Genomic DNA, 17,128 nt, shown 5'->3' with positions numbered 1-17,128 from the left:
AGATGCCATCACTGGAGGTTGGCCTGGCCATTTACTTGCCCTATAGTGGCCTCATTGAAAAAGGGTCATAAAGAAGACCTGATCAGTATGTGGCTAATACTGGTATGTGCTTTAGGGGAATAGAAAACAAGGAGTAATTTCTTACATATGGATTAATTTCTCTTCCAGAATCAATAATTCACATTTCCAAAGGTACTTTGCATATTTGTAGGCCAATCAAACTCATCTTCCCTTTAAATTATCTGATCTATTTATTTGTGGGTTAAATGTTAAATTCAGGTATCTAATATTTAGCTCTTTAGAAACAAAGCTAAGCAGAGTGGGGAAGAACTTTTCAAAGAAAGATTTTTATCCACTTCTACTAGAGATCTACATTGAGCATATGATGATCTCTTTGCCCACAAGGTCACGTCTTATTGTTATGAATTGACGAAATTTGTCTTTTTTTGACATATTTGGCCTCCGACTGTAATGGTTTAGAAATCAGTCTAGCCACTCCCTCTGTCCCTTTTGACAATACTGTAGACATACAATTCCTGCCTGAACCAGGAATAGTCTATTTCTTCTTTCACATTTCTAATGAGGTTATTGTAAAGACTCGTGAATGCATAGGTAGTTATTTTTTGTAAGTATTCAAACCATTGACATTTTTATTAAGGTGCTAAGATATAGGGACTACTGTTAATATAAATCATGCTTTGTTCATATAACATTACCCATTCTTGTCAAATGTAATATTATTGTCATTGCTACATTTTTCTCTTTTCCTACTAATTCATTTGTAAATTTCCGATATTTATACCAAACACGTGTTTTAGTATTTTTGACTTCTTGATCTGTGAAGGCTGAAATACTTTTTCTCTCTCCCTTTCCCCTCTTTGTTTTCCTTCTTAGAGGATTCATCTCTATGGTGGGAAGTGTCCTACTCATCCACATCAGCCACAGTCTACCAGTATCTTAGGACAGATAGGTAGTGTCTTCTCTTTATGGCTTATCCTCCTGTATCATCTACATTCTCTTCATCACAGTATGTTCTCTTTGGAAATTATCTGTTCTGGTTACAAGTCCTCTGGGTTTAACAGGGTGCTACATTGATTTGGTTTCATTTCTTTTCTCTGTTTTTAAGTCTGATCCCAACATTATTAGCAGGTTTTAACTGAGTCTCAGTTCTGATAATATAACCTGAATTTTAAGGGGAAATCAATGTTTAAGAGGGAGGGACCACCAGCAGTTTCTTACATTGGCACAATGCAGAGATCTGGTGTTTCTTCTGAGTGCCTTTCTCATTCTTAATGTGAGCAAGGACAGAGTTTGAAAAATAGAAATGCATTGCCCCTGCACTTCCAATGGGACACGCCATTTTCTAATAATTCTCATTAAGTGATCCTTGTTTTCATAGTAGTGCAGCCAATTATACAGTAGGGTGAGTCCGTGCATCTACGTGTGGAAACACTGTGTGGCATGTTCTGTTTTGGTACATAGGAGCTTCTTTTTCCTTCCCAAATTATCGTAGTCGTGTTTTCATATATTTCTCCCCATTTTCTATCCCGTCTGTGAGGTCTTTCAGTCTTATGCTATTTTGCTCTTTGGGTTCTTTAAATCATTTTAAGGTCCAGATCAAACTTCTTGATTTTAGCCAACTGAATTCCTTTATCTAGATCAGTTAGTATATCTGAATGTTGCATTTAAGTCCTTTATCAGTAAATTCTTCTACATATGTATTATTTCCTGAAGGTGGTTTGCATCTCCGTTTATATTCATTTTTATTTCAGCTATTTCTCTGATGTCTGCCTTTGTAGCAGGCACATTCTTATCCTTGTCCATTGTAAGTTGTTTACCCACAGGTAGCTCTGCAGTCGGTCTTGCTGCTTCTCTCTGATGGCGTACACAGAAGCTCTTAATATCATAAGCAGCTTTCTGTACACGCATCCTGGATTTGGGAATATCCAGACACCTGTCATACGAGTTTTCAGGGATTCATATTTATCTAAGTAATCTCAATTGGCAAATGTAGAGACCATTGCTTTGGTGCGCTAAACAGGAGCAATCGCTTGACTGGCATGATGGCATGATGGATTATATAACGCATAAAATACAAGGGGGAATGGGGAGCTAGAAAGAGAGAGCGAGACAGAGAGAGAGAGAGAGAGAGAGAGAGAGAAAGAGAGAGAGAGAGAGAGATGGGAAAAACTTGGCCACTGTTCCTGCCTCTTCTGGGCTCCTTGCGGATACTTATGGAATATTCCTGCCTAAGCATCTCTAAGGTGCTTATCACCATTATCTGTTTTGATAAACACACACATACATACACAAGATGACCTACTGATGACAAAATATGAAAAGCACAGAATGAAGGTATAATGAATTATTACAATTGAACAGTTATGCAGTTCAATAATTTCTCATAGGTTCAAGTCTATTAATATAATTTATATAAAATATTTCCCCACACTCTTAGTTTAACACTGATTCCTTCACCATAGAAGAGTCATAGAGATGTGACCACCCAACATTTCACACATTTTAAAGACGTGGGAAATTTTTGTCCGATTTATCTACTGAGGGAAGATCAGTACATTTGAATGTTTGCGAATGAATTTTTCCTACTATTCGTAACTGAACACATAGATCATAATAGAGTATCTTTTGCGGTAAATCATTTTTAAAAATAACAATACATAAAATACAAGGGCTTCTAATTTTAAAGAAAAAGACACAGACATTGAGGAAAATTACCAGAAATGAAAAATAATACATCTTAGGGGCCAGCAACTAGCAAAACTCCCACTGCTATCTAAGGGAGTAGATTCATATAATCAAATTAGAGATCTATAATTTCCGATAATAATATAAACTGTTTTAAATTTTAAATAAAAAAACACAATACTGAAAACCAATCAGAATATTAAAACACCACGAAAAAAGTATATACATTACAAAGAAAATAGTGTTACAGCTATTTTAAAATAAACCTATCAATGTTTACTTACACATTCACAGACACATGGTGTCGCTGTCCCCTAAAAATACGTTTCAATAAGAAAAGAAACACATAGCTCCACCTTCAATTTCAACTACAGCCTTAGATGAAACGTCAGGAGGTCTCCCGGATGTGAGACAGTTGGATTAAATTAAACTGCTTTCAAAGGTACCGCATCCCCCCGTTCACTGGACTCTGCTGTTTGCTCAGTTAAAAACTGATTTATAAACCGGCACCGGCGCCCCGCCCCGTGTCCGCAATGGCTCTTCTCCGGCAAGACGCCCTGGTAACCAGGCAGCTGCTGCGGTTGGTTCTGTTACACACGGCCTGGGAGGTGGGCAGCGGCCAGGTCCGTTATTCCGTGCCGGAGGAATCCAAACACGGCACCTTTGTGGGCCGCCTGGCCCAGGACCTGGGGCTGGAGGTGGCGGAGCTGGTGCCTCGGATGTTCCGGTTGGTCTCCAACGGCAGGAGAGACTATTTTGAGGTAAATTTGCAGAACGGCATTTTGTTTGTTAATTCGCGAGTAGACAGGGAAGAACTGTGCGGCCAGAGCCCCCTGTGCGCCATTGACCTGGAGGTGATAGTGGACAAACCCCTGAGGATATTTCACGTGGAAGTGGAGATACAGGATATAAACGACAATGCTCCTGCTTTTTCCGTAAATGAGCAAAACCTGAGTATAGCAGAATCACTAACTCTTCCAGGTTCGCGTTTCCCACTAGAGGGCGCATCTGACGCAGATATTGGTACAAACTCTCTGCTAACCTATAAACTCAGCCCAAGCGAACATTTCACTCTAGATGTCACAACTAACGACGATCAAATCAAATTTGCAGAGCTTGAGTTAAAGAAATCTCTGGACAGAGAGGAAACCCCTGTATTTCGTTTATTACTCACCGCCACTGACAGGGGCAAACCGGAGCTCACCGGCACAGTTCAGCTGGTGATCACGGTGCTGGATGTGAATGATAACGCGCCTGTATTTAATCAGTCAGTTTATAAGGTCCAAATGCTAGAAGCTTCAGCTAATGGGACATTAGTCATCAAACTTAACGCCACAGACTTGGATGAAGGTATTTATAAGGATATTACATATGCGTTTAGCAGTCTTGTTCCTCCCTATGTTAAGGACATGTTTAAAATACATGGAAATTCTGGTGAAATCAGGGTTAAAGGGAAAATGGATTTCGAATACATTAACTTGTACGAAATTCAAGTTTCGGCCAAGGATAAGGGGAATCCCCCACTGGCTGGACACTGCAGAGTTGTGGTGGAAGTTTTAGACATGAACGACAACGCTCCTGAAATAACAGTCTCTTCTCAATCTCTGCCGATTCCGGAGGACGCTCCCCCGGGGACAGTAGTGGCTCTTATTAGCGTGTCTGACCTGGACTCGGGAGACAACGGCAAAGTCACCTGCTCCATCCCCCCGAACCTGCCCTTTCGGCTCGTCTCCACCTTTAAGAATTATCACTCGCTGGTGCTGGCGGAGGCCGTGGATCGGGAGCGAGTGTCTGAATATAAGATCCTGGTGACAGCCAGAGACGAAGGGACCCCGTCTCTCTCGGCCAGTAGCAGCATTTTGGTGCCGATCGCGGATGTGAACGATAACGCCCCTGCTTTCCCTCAGCCCGTTTACACGGTGTTTGTGAAGGAAAACAACCCGCCCGGGGCCCATCTCTTCACCGTGTCGGCCTCGGACCCGGACGTGAGGGAAAACGCCTTTGTGAGCTACTCGGTGGTAGAGCGAAGTGTGGGAGAGCAGCCCCTGTCCAGCTACATCTCGGTGCACTCGGAGAGCGGGCACATCTATGCCCTGCAGCCCTTTGACTACGAGGAGCTGCAAGTGCTGCAGTTCCAGGTGAGCGCGAGGGACGCCGGGTTCCCGTCTTTGTGCGGGAACGTGACTGTGCAGGTCTTTGTCCTGGATGAAAATGACAACGCGCCCGCAGTGTCCCCGGCTGGCTCCGGCCGCGGCTCGCCAGGGCCCGAGCTGGTTCCGCTGTCGGCCGGCGCAGGGCACGTGGTGGGCAAGATCCGAGCGGTGGATGCGGATTCCGGCTACAACGCGTGGCTTCGCTACGAAGTGCAGGAGCCCAGGGCTGCGGGGCCTTTCCGGGTGGGTGTGTACAGCGGGGAGATCAGCACCACGCGGGCCTTGGAGGAGGCGGACGGCCCCAGCCAGAGACTCGTGATCCTGGTGAAGGATCATGGGGAGCCGGCGCTGTCAGCGACGGCCACTGTCAGCCTGTCCCTAGTGGAGAAACCCCAGGCTGTGAAATTGGACTCGAGGCAAAGGGGCAGGAGCGAAGGGCCCTTGGTTGACATGAATGTGTCTTTAATGATCGGCATTTGCTCGGTGTCCGGGCTGTTTGTGCTGGTGATTGTCGTGTACGTCGGCCTGAGATGCCACCCGGGTCCGGAAGTGATGTGCGAGCCTAGGAAAGCCACCGTGGTGTGCTCGAGCGAAGTGGGGAGTTGGTCCTATTCCCAGCGCCAGAGCCGGAACTTGTGTGTAGGGGAAAGCACCGCCAAGAATGATCTCATGGTTTTCAGCCCCAACTTCCCTCACACTGCAGAGAATGGTGAGTCCGAGAAACTACAGGGAGCACAGGTGAGTCTGATGTAACTATATGTGGAATGTTTCTTACGATATATCTAAAGAATTGTGGTTAGATTTCCATATGGAATTTGTTTGGTCTGTAGAATATCATGTCATTTACCATCTAATGAACCATTTCTTCATATAGTGGTTCTTCATTTATACACTGGAAAGCTGTGTACGTGAAAAACACCTGCGACTGTTTTTCTTCCATATAGTCTGGCATCCATTTGGCGTGTTTCAGAATATTTGGTTATCAAGTGTGAAGGGCCAATAGTTTTCGAGATACTGTTTGAATGCACATAGTATACGTGTTTGTAAAATTCAAATCACGAGGCTTTAAATATTAGCTGAAAGAAATACTAAGCATGGAGATCATTTCTCTGCATACGTTTTTTAACATAAAGATCTCCACTTTTTCTCATTGTACTCCAGTCTTCGAGAACATGCAGGCGACCTAATATTTCGTGTGCTATGAAATAATGGGAGTAAATAAATGCTTTTTTTCTGTCAAGCTATCTCTGCTTGGAAAGATGTAATTTAGTGCTGCAGGGTCAGCATCAAGGCATGAAGTTCCCTACCATGGAACCTGTTCAACATGGAAAAATTGATACAAAGGGAGATAAATTTCGTGTTGAAGTGTGCGGCAGACATTACTACAGGGATATTGTAATGTGGAGTTATTTATGTATATACTTTCAAGATTGTAGACAAAACTTCATAACTAAACGATATTTTGTAAGCAGAAGGATAAATCACATGCAGTATTTGGTCAAGTGTGATGCCCATCTGTTTTTTGGCCAATTAATATTTTAATAATTATTTGGTGGAACCTTCTTCTCTTAATAAAATGTTCCATCAAGATCAATATAGCCTCAGAGTATCCATTAGCAGAAATACGATGTCACTCTTCGTCTGTGTCTTTAGCTAAAGCTCTATCTCAGCCTTGAAAGAGCATTCCTTTTTCTTCTCACTGAGTCACTGGTGGCCCTTGCTACACCTGTTATTCACTGTTTTCCATTCCATCAGTCTTCTCTTTTGCGTTTGCAGTAGGGGCATTTTTACATTTCCATATTACAATCCTACCACATTATCAGCATGTATTTATCAGCATCTTTTATATTTTCTTTTAGGGCTAGATTGTGACACTTTGAGACCTATCTTCCTCCGCAAGTGGTTCCATTTAGTTTAATGGGACTTGGCGCCAAGGGCTATTCAAAGTTTATAAAGTTACCACAATCTAGCCCATGTTGATGTAGCTGATATTGGAAATATAAATAACTGTTGTTGAACGAAGAGCAACTGGAAACGTTTTAATGGAAAATGTTATGGTGCTAATAAACTATTTGGGAGTTGGAAGCCAGTTTTAAATCTCCAGTTTTGTCATCAGGAATTTAGAATTTACCCGTGATATCTCCAAATGTGGAGTGGAGCCCACTTGCTTTACTCCGGCTAGCGTTTTCTTTAACTTCACTGAAAATAGGAATCGCTGCTAAACAAAAATGCCTGGAATTGTTGGAAAAGGGTCGTTACAAGGAATATGACCCAGCAATTCAGATGAAAGTGCAAATGGAGACGTGCATTACTAATCATGTTCCATTTTATCCAAACTGGCTTTTACTTTCTAACCCCAACAATTAGAATTTCTTGTTCCGGGTTTTCTCTGTGAATGCCTCACAGACGGCAGTGTGGAATGAGAAACCTTTCACAATAGCTGATAAAGGAGAGATTTTACTAGGATCTAGGAGTCCTATCTTTTCCTCCAAAGTCAGAAAAATACTGACAGATTTAGTGCAGTGTTTTAAAGATGTGGTGGGGAATGTAAATGTGATAAAATGCTGGGCTTCTCAGCTATAGGGACACCCAAAGGAAAACACACTGTAGTATGTGTGTCCAGTGGTATGGGAAATGGAAACACTAAAACGGAAGAGGGTTTCTGTCTGAGTTTGTTTCCGGTAGAGGATAGATTGTGAGGAATGTAAGGGGTGCTGGTAGTGTAAGGGGTGCTGTTCCAAGCTCCCCCCAGAAAATAAACTCTGTCCTTGTGAGTAGCCAGAATGAGGCGCCTCATAGGAAATGTGTGGTTCTCGGTGATCCCTTGAGGTCGAGGATGATCTCTTTCACAGGTTTTATTCATTATGGGTCCCCTTTGCTGACTGAGGAGTCTGATCCTTAAGCCGCATGCTCCTTGGCAGATGTTGAAGATGGTGTTGGAAGTCAAGGTTGGGATATGATTGCTGCATGACAGTTGTCTTTCCTTTCTTCTCTGTCATTTTTCTGCGATCAGGGCAAGGTGATTTTCCCTCAAAAGTGGACATTCCTTCTCTGACAAGTCTTTGCCAGTTATCCCTATTCTGCGCTACTGTCTCCTAGTGTATGGTGTCAATGCCACATCTCTTGATGTCTATCCTGAGAGTGTCTTTAAAGCATTTTTATTGACCTCCCCATTTCTTTCTTCTTTGGTGACTTGGGTGTACAACAATTGTTTTGGTGAGGGTACATCAGGCATGCACACACAGTGCCTGCTTCACCTCAGCAGGGGCTGGATAATCAGGGCCTCAACACTGAAGATGTTGTCCTCTGTGAGGACACTGACATTAGTGCAGTGATCCTCCCACTCTATGTTGAGGATCTTCCGAAGAAAGTGCTGGTACTGGTGTTACGGGTTTTTCAGATGTTTTCTGTAGGTCACCCAAGTCTCACAGCCACAGAGGAGAGTTGAGATTACCACTGCTTCATAAACTAAAAGTTTAGTATGTGTTCAGATGTCATGATTGTTGAACACCCAGCGAGACAGTCTGCCAAAGGCAAGGCTGGCACAGTGGATTCTTTGCTGAATATCGATGTCTATGTCTGCCATCTGTGAGAGATGGCTGCAAAGATAGGCAAAGTATTCTACATTTTCCAGTTCTTGTCTGTCAGTGTAGATCTTCCTTGCTGGGTCTTACGATTCACCGGGAGTTGGCTGGTGGAGAACTTTTGTTTTGCCGATGTTGACAGTTAAACCTAGGCTTTTGTAAACTTCAGAGACGCAATTAAGGGATGTTTGTAGATCCTCTTTTGGGTGTGCAACTACAGCACAATCATCTGCAAACCAGAGTTCAGTTATTGTTGCTGATATTACTTTAGTTCTGGTAGAGAGACAAGAAAGGTAGAAGAGGTTGCCGTCAGTCTCATATTGGATGCCAATGCCCTGAGGCAGGCGGTCTTGAGTTAACATTTCTATAGCTGCTAAGAAAATGGAGAAAAGGATGGGTGTTTTATGCCAGTTCAGATGACAAAGGGCTCAGAGGTAGAGCCATTGCACAGGATGGAGGCAGTCGTGGAGGAGTCTTACAATGATGATAAATTTGCTTGGGCAGCCAAACTTTGACATGATTTTCCACAGAGCCTCATGGTTGACAGAGTCAAAGGCTTTGGTCAGATTGATAAAGGCCATATACAGCTCCCGATGTTGTTCTTGACATTTTTCCTGGATCTGCCTGGCTGCGAAAATCACTTCAGTGGTGCTTTGAGATTATTTGAAGCCACACTGGGACTCTGCAAGAGGGAGCAAGATAGAGCAGGCAATTCAATAAGAGTCTAGCAAGAATCTTCCCAGCAATGGAGAGGAGGACAATGCGTTGATAGTTGCCACAGTTGCCTCTGTCTCCCTTTTTGAAAATGGTGATGATGTTAGCATTACGTAAGTCATCAGGGATTTCTTCTGTGTGCTAGATTTTGAGGAGCAGCAAATGAAGTTAGTTAGGGTATGTCTACACTACGGGATTAATCCGAATTTATATAATTCGGATTTGAAAAACAGGTTGTATAAAGTCGAAATGTATGCGGCCACACTAAGCACATTAATTCGGTGGTGTGCGTCCAAGTACCGGGGCTAGCGTCGATTTATGCACCGTTGCACTGTGGGTAGCTATCCCATAGCTATCCCATAGTTCCCGCAGTCTCCCGCGCCCATTGGGATTGTGGGTTAAGGTCCCAGTGCCTGATGGGACAAAAAACATCGTCGCAGGTGGTTCTGGGTACAGCCTCACCTCCTCCCTCCCTCCTCCCTCCCTGCATGAAAGCAACGGACGGCAGACAACCATTTTCACGCCTTTTTTCTTGGGTGGGTGAACACTGCAGACTCCATACCACGGCAAGCATGGAGCCCGCTCAGCTCAAGACAGCAGTCATGAACATTGTAAACACCTCGCGCGTTCTCGTGGAGTTTATGCTCAGCCAGGACCAGAAAAACGAGGCGAGGAGGCAGTGGCGGCGGCAGCGCAGTGACAAGCATGATGAGGATATGGACACGGACACGGATACAGAATTCTGTGAAACCACGGGCCCCGGTGCTTTGGAGATCATGTTGTTAATGGGGCAGATTCTATCCATGGAACGCCGATTCTGGGCAAGGGAAACAAGCACATACTGGTGGGACCGCATAGTGTTGCAGGTCTGGGACGATTCCCAGTGGCTGCGGAACTTTCGCATGCATAAGGGCACTTTCATGGAACTTTGTGACTTGCTGTCCCCTGCCCTGAAATGCCAGAATACCAAGATGAGAGCAGCCCTCACAGTTGAGAAGCGCGTGGCGATAGCCCTGTGGAAGCTTGCAACGCCAGACAGCTACCGGTCAGTCGGGAATCAATTTGGAATGGGCAAATCTACTGTGGGGGCTGCTGTGATGCAAGTAGCCAAAGCAATCACTCAGGTGCTGCTACGAAAGTTAGTGAGTCTGGGAAATGTGCAGGCTATAGTGGATGGTTTTGCTGCAATGGGATTCCCTAACTGTGGTGGGGCGATAGATGGAACCCATATCCCTATCTTGGCACCGGAGCACCAAGCCACCGAGTACATAAACCGCAAGGGGTACTTTTCAATGGTGCTGCAAGCACTTGTGGATCACAAGGGACGTTTCACCAACATCAACGCGGGCTGGGCGGGAAGGGTTCATGACGCTCGCGTTTTCAGGAACACTACTCTTTTTAAAGGGCTGCAGCAAGGGACTTACTTTCCGGACCAGAAAATAACTGTTGGGGATGTTGAAATGCCAATAGTTATTCTTGGGGACCCCGCCTACCCCTTAATGCCATGGCTCATGAAGCCGTACACAGGCAGCCTGGACAGGAGTCAGGAGCTGTTTAACTACAGGCTAAGCAAGTGCAGAATGGTGGTAGAATGTGCATTTGGCCGTTTAAAAGGTCGCTGGCGATCATTATTGACTCGCTCTGACCTCAGCCAAAGAAATCTCCCCATTGTTATTTCTGCTTGCTGTGTGCTCCACAATCTCTGTGAAAGTAAGGGGGAGACCTTTATGGCGGGGTGGGAGGCTGAGGCAAATCGCCTGGCTGCTGATTACGCGCAGCCAGACACCAGGGCGATTAGAAGAGCACACCAGGAAGCGCTGTGCATCAGAGAAGCTTTAAAAACCAGTTTCATGACTGGCCAGGCTACAGTGTGAAATATCTGTTTGTTTCTCCTTCATGAATACCCGCCCCCTTTATTGACTCATTTTCTGTAAGGAACCCACCCTCTCCCTTCCCCCAGCTTTCTTTCAAACCAAATAAAGTCACTATCATTTAAAAATCATTTATTCTTTATTAATAGATTAGAAAAAGAGGGAGGGAACCCGGGTGGTATTTGGGAGGAGGATTGCTGGGAAGGAAAAAGCCACAAAGAAAAGGTTAAAAAAATGACAGCCTTTTGCTTGGGCTGTCTACTGGGGTGGAATGGGAAGGTGTACGGAGCCTCCCCCCCCGTGTTCTTACACGTCTGGGTGAGGAGGATACGGAACATGGGGAGCGGGGAGGGTGGAACACGGGCTGAAGCGGCAGTCTGTTTTCCAGCAGCCGTTCCTGAAGCTCCACCAGACGCCGGAGCATGTCTGTTTGCTCACGCAGCAGCCCCAGCGTTGCATCCTTGCTCCTCTGGTCTTCCTGCCGCCACCTCTCATCTCGAGCGTCTCTCCTCTCCTCACGTTGGTCCCTCCTCTCCTCACGTTGGTCCCTCATGTCCTCACGTTGGTCCCTCCTGTCCTCACGTTCACTGGCTTCTTTCCTATACTTTGAAACTGTTTCCTTCCACTCATTCAGATGAGCTCTGTCACTGCGGCTGGATTCCATAATTTCAGAAAACATCTCGTCTCGCGTTCTCTTCTTACGACGCCTTATCTGTGATAACCTTCGGGATGGAGGAGGGATGCTTGAGGAATTTGCAGCTGCTGTAGGGAGGGGAAAAAAGAGAGAATTGTTTAAAAAGCTACATTTTGCAGAACAATGCTTATACTCTTTCACGGTGACCAACACTATTCACATTACATAGCACATGTGATTTCTGTGCAAGGTCGCATTTTGCCTCTTAATGCTGAGTGCCTGTGGCTTTGCTGCTAGAGATCACAGGTCTGGGCAACAGAATTCGGCTTGCATGCGGCCATGGTAAGCCATTGTTTTACAGCTTCTGCGCCCTCCTTTCCCACATACCAAGCATAGCCTGTAGAGTGCTGCGGTTTTTCTGTTAACATTCAGCAGCAGCAGAAAACAAACTAACCAACCCCCCTCTCGCCATGAATTCTCTGGGATGATCGCTGTACCCCTCCCCCCCACCGCGTGGCTGGTATCAGGGAAGATCCCTGCAGGCACCAAACTAACCACCCCCCCCCGCCGACCCCCTCCCGCCATGAATTCTCTGGGATGATCACGGTACCCCTCCCCCCACTGCGTGGCTGGTAACAGGGAAGTTCCCTGCTAGCCAAACGCGAAAAACTCAGGGCCAATTTCCCATCTGCGCTTGGCTAACTGCAGGGAAGGATTTATTGTCCGCCACAGGCAAACAGCCCAGTAGGAACGGCCACCTCTGTCCCCTTAATTAAGTTCCCGTATTTCAACCAGGTTACCAGGAGTGATATCACTCTCCTGAGGATTACACAACAAGATAAAGAACGGATGTTGCTTGAATGCCAGCAAACACCGGGACCATACGCTGCCAGGCTTTGTCAGGCAATGATACCAGATTACTTGCTGCAAGCATGGCGTGGTCAAGTGTCCTACCATGGAGGAGGGAATAAGGATGCACTGCCCAGAAACCTTCTGGCAAGGCTTTCGGAGTACCTCCAGGAGAACTTCATGGAGATGTCCCTGGAGGATTTCCGCTCCATCCCCAGACACGTTAACAGACTTTTCCAGTAGCTGAACTGACCGCGAATGCATCCCAAGTCCTCAGGGCAAAGTAATCATTAAAAACCGTTTGCTTTTAAAACAAGTTTTATATTTTAAAAGGTAAACTCACCTGAGGTCCCTTCCATGGGGTCAGAGTCTTGGGTACTGGCTTGGGAGGCTTGGGAGGGTACTTCAGTCAGGGTGAGAAAAAGATCCTGGCTGTTGGGGAGAACGGAGTGCTGTGTGCTCTCTGCAAGCTCATCCTCATCCTCCTCCTCCTCCTCTCCCCCATCGGCAGAATCCTCAGGCGTCGCTGATGAGACTATCCCCGACCCAGAATCCACGATCACAGGTGGGGTAGTGGTGGCAGCCCCCCCTAGAATTGCATGCAGCTCGGCGTAGAAGCGGCATGTCCGCGGCTCTGACCCGGAGCGACCGTTTGCCTCCTTTGTTTTTTGATACTCTTGTCTGAGCTCCTTGACTTTCACGCGGCACTGCTCAGAGTCCCTATTGTGGCCTCTCTCCATCATGCCCTTGGAGATTTTCTCAAAAGTTTTTGCATTTCGTCTTTTAGAACGAAGTTCTGCAAGCACTGAATCCTCTCCCCATACAGCGATCAGATCCAGTACCTCCCTCACGGTCCATGCTGGTGCTCTTTTTCGATTATCAGCCTGCATGGTTACCTGTGCTGATGAGCTATCTGTGGTTACCTGTGCTCTCCACGCTGGGCAAACAGGAAATGAAATTCAAATGTTCGCGGGGCTTTTCCTGTCTACCTGGCCAGTGCATTCGAGTTTAGATTGCTGTCCAGAGCGGTCACAATGATGCACTGTGGGATAGCTCCCGGAGGCCAATACCATCGAATTGCGGCCACACTATCCCTAATTCGAAATGTTAAAATCGATTTTGGCGCTACTCCGCTCGTCAGGGTGGAGTACAGAAATCGATTTAAAGGGCCCTTTACATCGAAATAAATAGCGTCGTTGTGAGGACGGTTACAGGGTAAATTCGAATTAAAGCTGATAAATCCGAATTAAAGTCGTAGTGTAGACCAGGCCTTAGTGTTTCTCCTACCACTTTCAGTACTTCAACTGGTATGCCATCAGGACCTGGTGCTTTATTGTTCTTTATTTGCTTAATTGCTTTGAGGACCTCTTTAGGTATTGGTGGGATGTCAAGCGTTTCCCAGATTGGGTGCTGAGGGATGGAGTCGATGGTGTCATCAGTCACACTCGATTTTAGATTTAGAATCTTTTGGTACTGTTTCTTCCAGTGCTTTTTGATGGATTCATTATCTTTAAGAAAGGTACTACCATCTCTGGATCTCAGCGGTGCGAGGCCACATGAGCTTGGTCCGTACAAAGGCTTTGTCTCTCAGAAAAAGTTCTGCATATCATGTCTGTCGATGAATGCTTGGATTTCTTTTGATTTGTCCTCCCACCATTTGCATTTGATTTCTCGGAACCTCCTTTGAACTTCAGTTTTGAGCTGATAGAGAGAGCTCCGCTTCTGACTGGATGATGGATGGTTTTGCCAGTTGCAGAAAGCTTTTCTCTTCTGGTCCAAAAGGGCTGTGATCTCAATATTGTTGTCGTCAAACCAGTTCTGATGGCAGCAGGTAGCAAGGCCAATGGATTCCTCGCAGACCTCATGGATGGTCTGTTTTAGGGCTTCCCAGGCTTCTTTGACATGTGTGTTGTCATTTCCAGGTACGTATATGGTCAGTTTTTCACTGAGGAGTGCTTGGTGCACTGAGGATTGAAGTCTTTGGATGTTATATTGCCCTCTGTGTGATTTGGATTGCTTTCTATGTTTTGGTGCAATCCTGATGGACACGACTGACCTCACCAGGTGGTGGTCAGTCCAGCAATCATTGGGTCCTCTCATGACATGGGTGATTTGGACAAATTATGTAGGTATTCAAAATAGGGATGTATATATCATGTAAAAAGTTAACCATTTAAATGATTAAAATTATATCATTTAACTGGTTAACTGATGTTGCTCCCACCAGCGTGGCGCAGCCAGGGCTGGGACTGAGGTCGGATGGCTGGCTGGCACAGGACTGCTGGGGCTGGGGTCGGCTGGCTAGCTGGCACAGGGCAGCCAGGGCTGGGGTCGCTTTGGCCGGCTGGCATCTCCAGGGCTGGGGTCCCTCCAACTGAGGCTGAGGTCACTCTGGCTGGTATGGGGAGGCCGGGGTTGGGGCTGCTATGGCCAGCACAGGGCTGGGGCTGCTCCACCTGGTTGGCCCAGGGCTGGGGCTGCTCTGGCTGGTTTGGGGCTGGGGCTGCTCTGGCCAGCACAGAGTTGGGGCTGCTCTGGCTGGTTGGCCCAGGACTGGGGCTGCTCCGGCCGGTATGCAGGGGGTTAACGGTTAAGGTCAATTAATGGTAAGCCTAATGCTTACCAGTTAATCGGTTAACCATTTAACATTTTACATCCCTAATTCAAAACATGATTTTTGTGTTGCTTGGCTGCTCCATTAGGTTTCTTGAACTTTGTTTAACTTTCCTGATTGGAGAAAAATAAATGATGGCATCTTCAAAAGGACAGCTACTTTGACACCAGAATGTAGGATAACTCACAGTGAATTGTGTAGATCTGTGATCCTCCTTCTCCTTTGTCTATGAAGAAGGAAACAGTTATCAGTGTTGACATTTAAAGTATCACCACTGGGCATCTGAGTTAACTCCCTCTGAGATTCAGGAGGCAGGTCACATCTCTCAGAGCTATTTTTCCGGTTCTTTGCAGACTCACCTCTGCATCAGTTACATTTGGTTCACATTTTTTCATGGTTGAGATTTTCTCCTCAACCCATAACAGTGGGTTTTTTATTATGATGATAAGGAGAATTATAATTAAGTTCCACTATAAAACCCCAGCCATATCAATTAATCATTGATATCCAAAGTAAATTGGTGATATTGTTCCATTGAATTAATATCATTTTTATTCACTTTTAACATCCTAGTTTAGTGTAACTGATTTGTTTTCTATGACTGATTTGTGATCTCATTGTAGCATATAATGCCGTGTATGTAGTGCACACTGTAATGTACTTTGTACATATATAATATCATACATGATTATTATATCCTCATACAGTTTTGTCCTCCAGTCATTTGCTCTTCTACCTCCCTTTATCACTAAACCTCATGGTCCTGGCATAGGACGTGGTATTTAACAGACTGGAGTTGGCGATAGTATTATCAGCAAAAGTTACCTCAAATTAGAATACAATAAAGCAAGCCTTTTGTTTTGTTTTTAAATTTTGATCTGTGATCATATGAATTTAAGAGTCTTTTTCATGCAACCACTTGAATAATTTTATAATGAGATTTCATCCAACAGTGCTATAATTGTTACTTTAGAGTAGAAGGAATCCAAGATTACCATTGACTATTATAAACTAGGGCTGTCGATTCATCGCAGTCAACTCACGTGATAAACTCAGAAAAAATTAATCGTGATTAAAAAAATAATCACAATTAACCGCACGGTTAAACAATATAATATCAATGGAAAATTATTACATATTTTGGGTGTTTTTCTACATTTTCAAATATATTGATTTAAATTACAACACAGAATGCAAAGTGGACAGTGCTCACTTTGTATTATTATTTTTATTACAAATATTTGCACTGTAAAAATGATAAAAGAAATAGTATTTTTCAATTCACCTCATACAAGTACTGTAGTGCAATCTCTTTATTGTGAAAAATGTAACTTACAAATGTAGATTTTTTTTGCCACATAACCGCACTTGAAAACAAAACAATGTAAATCTTTAGAGCCTATAAGTCCACTCAGTCCTACTTCTTGTTCAGCCAATCGCTAAGACAAACAAGTTTGTTTACATTTACGGGAGATACAGCTACCTGCTTCTTCAGGGCCGGTGGAAGGATGTTTCGCGCCCTAGGCGAAACTTCCACCTTGTCCCCGAGCCACTGCCGTGAGGTGCCCCCCCCATGGCAGCTCCCCCCCCTGCACTGAGGCACCCCCCCTGTGGCAGCTCCCCACCCCTCACCCTGAGGCACCCCCCCAGCTCACCCCTGCCCCGCCTCCTCCCCAGCACGCCATCGCTGCTTCACTTCTCCCGCCTCCCAGGCTTGCGGCCAGGGCCGGCTCTAACTTTTTTGCTGCCACAAGCAGCAAAAAAAAGTGCTGCCCCGCCGAGCCCTGCCACACCGAGCGCCGCGCCGCCGGAACCACCCCCACCGAGTGCCGCGCCCCGCCCCGCGCCACCTCCCCGCCGGGCGCCGCGCTGTCTCCCCGCCGAGCGCCGCGCCGCTGGAGCTCGCCCCCCGGCCGAGCGCTGCGCCGCTGGAGCGCCCCCCCACCGAGCGCCATGCCGCCGGACCCCCCCCCCCCGAGCGCTGCACCCCGCGTCGCCCCCCT

General features: G+C 45.8%; 3 protein-coding genes and 1 pseudogene across 5 annotated transcripts in view; 3 read left to right on the top strand and 1 right to left on the bottom strand.

Annotated features, from left to right (window-relative positions):
* Positions 1 to 17,128, top strand: part of LOC101941509 (protocadherin alpha-C2) — a 316,181-nt gene that overhangs the window by 56,419 nt on the left and 242,634 nt on the right. The gene's annotated exons all lie outside the window — the stretch shown is intronic.
* The window catches only part of LOC103306249 (protocadherin alpha-8-like), a 307,323-nt gene that overhangs the window by 47,561 nt on the left and 242,634 nt on the right, over positions 1 to 17,128 (top strand).
* LOC122172205 (protocadherin alpha-6-like) lies at positions 2,906 to 6,063 on the top strand (annotated as a pseudogene).
* On the bottom strand, positions 11,126 to 13,784 carry LOC135973138 (SRRM2 protein homolog rsr-2-like). Its single transcript, XM_065554823.1, has 2 exons — positions 12,855 to 13,784; positions 11,126 to 11,790 (listed from the first exon to the last, which is right to left on the bottom strand). Exons 1-2 carry the CDS (start codon positions 13,399 to 13,401, stop codon positions 11,255 to 11,257), a joined length of 1,083 nt encoding a protein of 360 aa, XP_065410895.1. The 5' UTR covers positions 13,402 to 13,784; the 3' UTR covers positions 11,126 to 11,254.

The sequence above is a fragment of the Chrysemys picta genome, chromosome 8, assembly GCF_011386835.1.
Source record: "Chrysemys picta bellii isolate R12L10 chromosome 8, ASM1138683v2, whole genome shotgun sequence".
Taxonomy (NCBI): domain Eukaryota; kingdom Metazoa; phylum Chordata; order Testudines; family Emydidae; genus Chrysemys; species Chrysemys picta.
The sequence above is the reverse complement of the archived record's forward strand: the minus strand, read 5'-3'. Positions and strand labels throughout refer to the sequence as shown.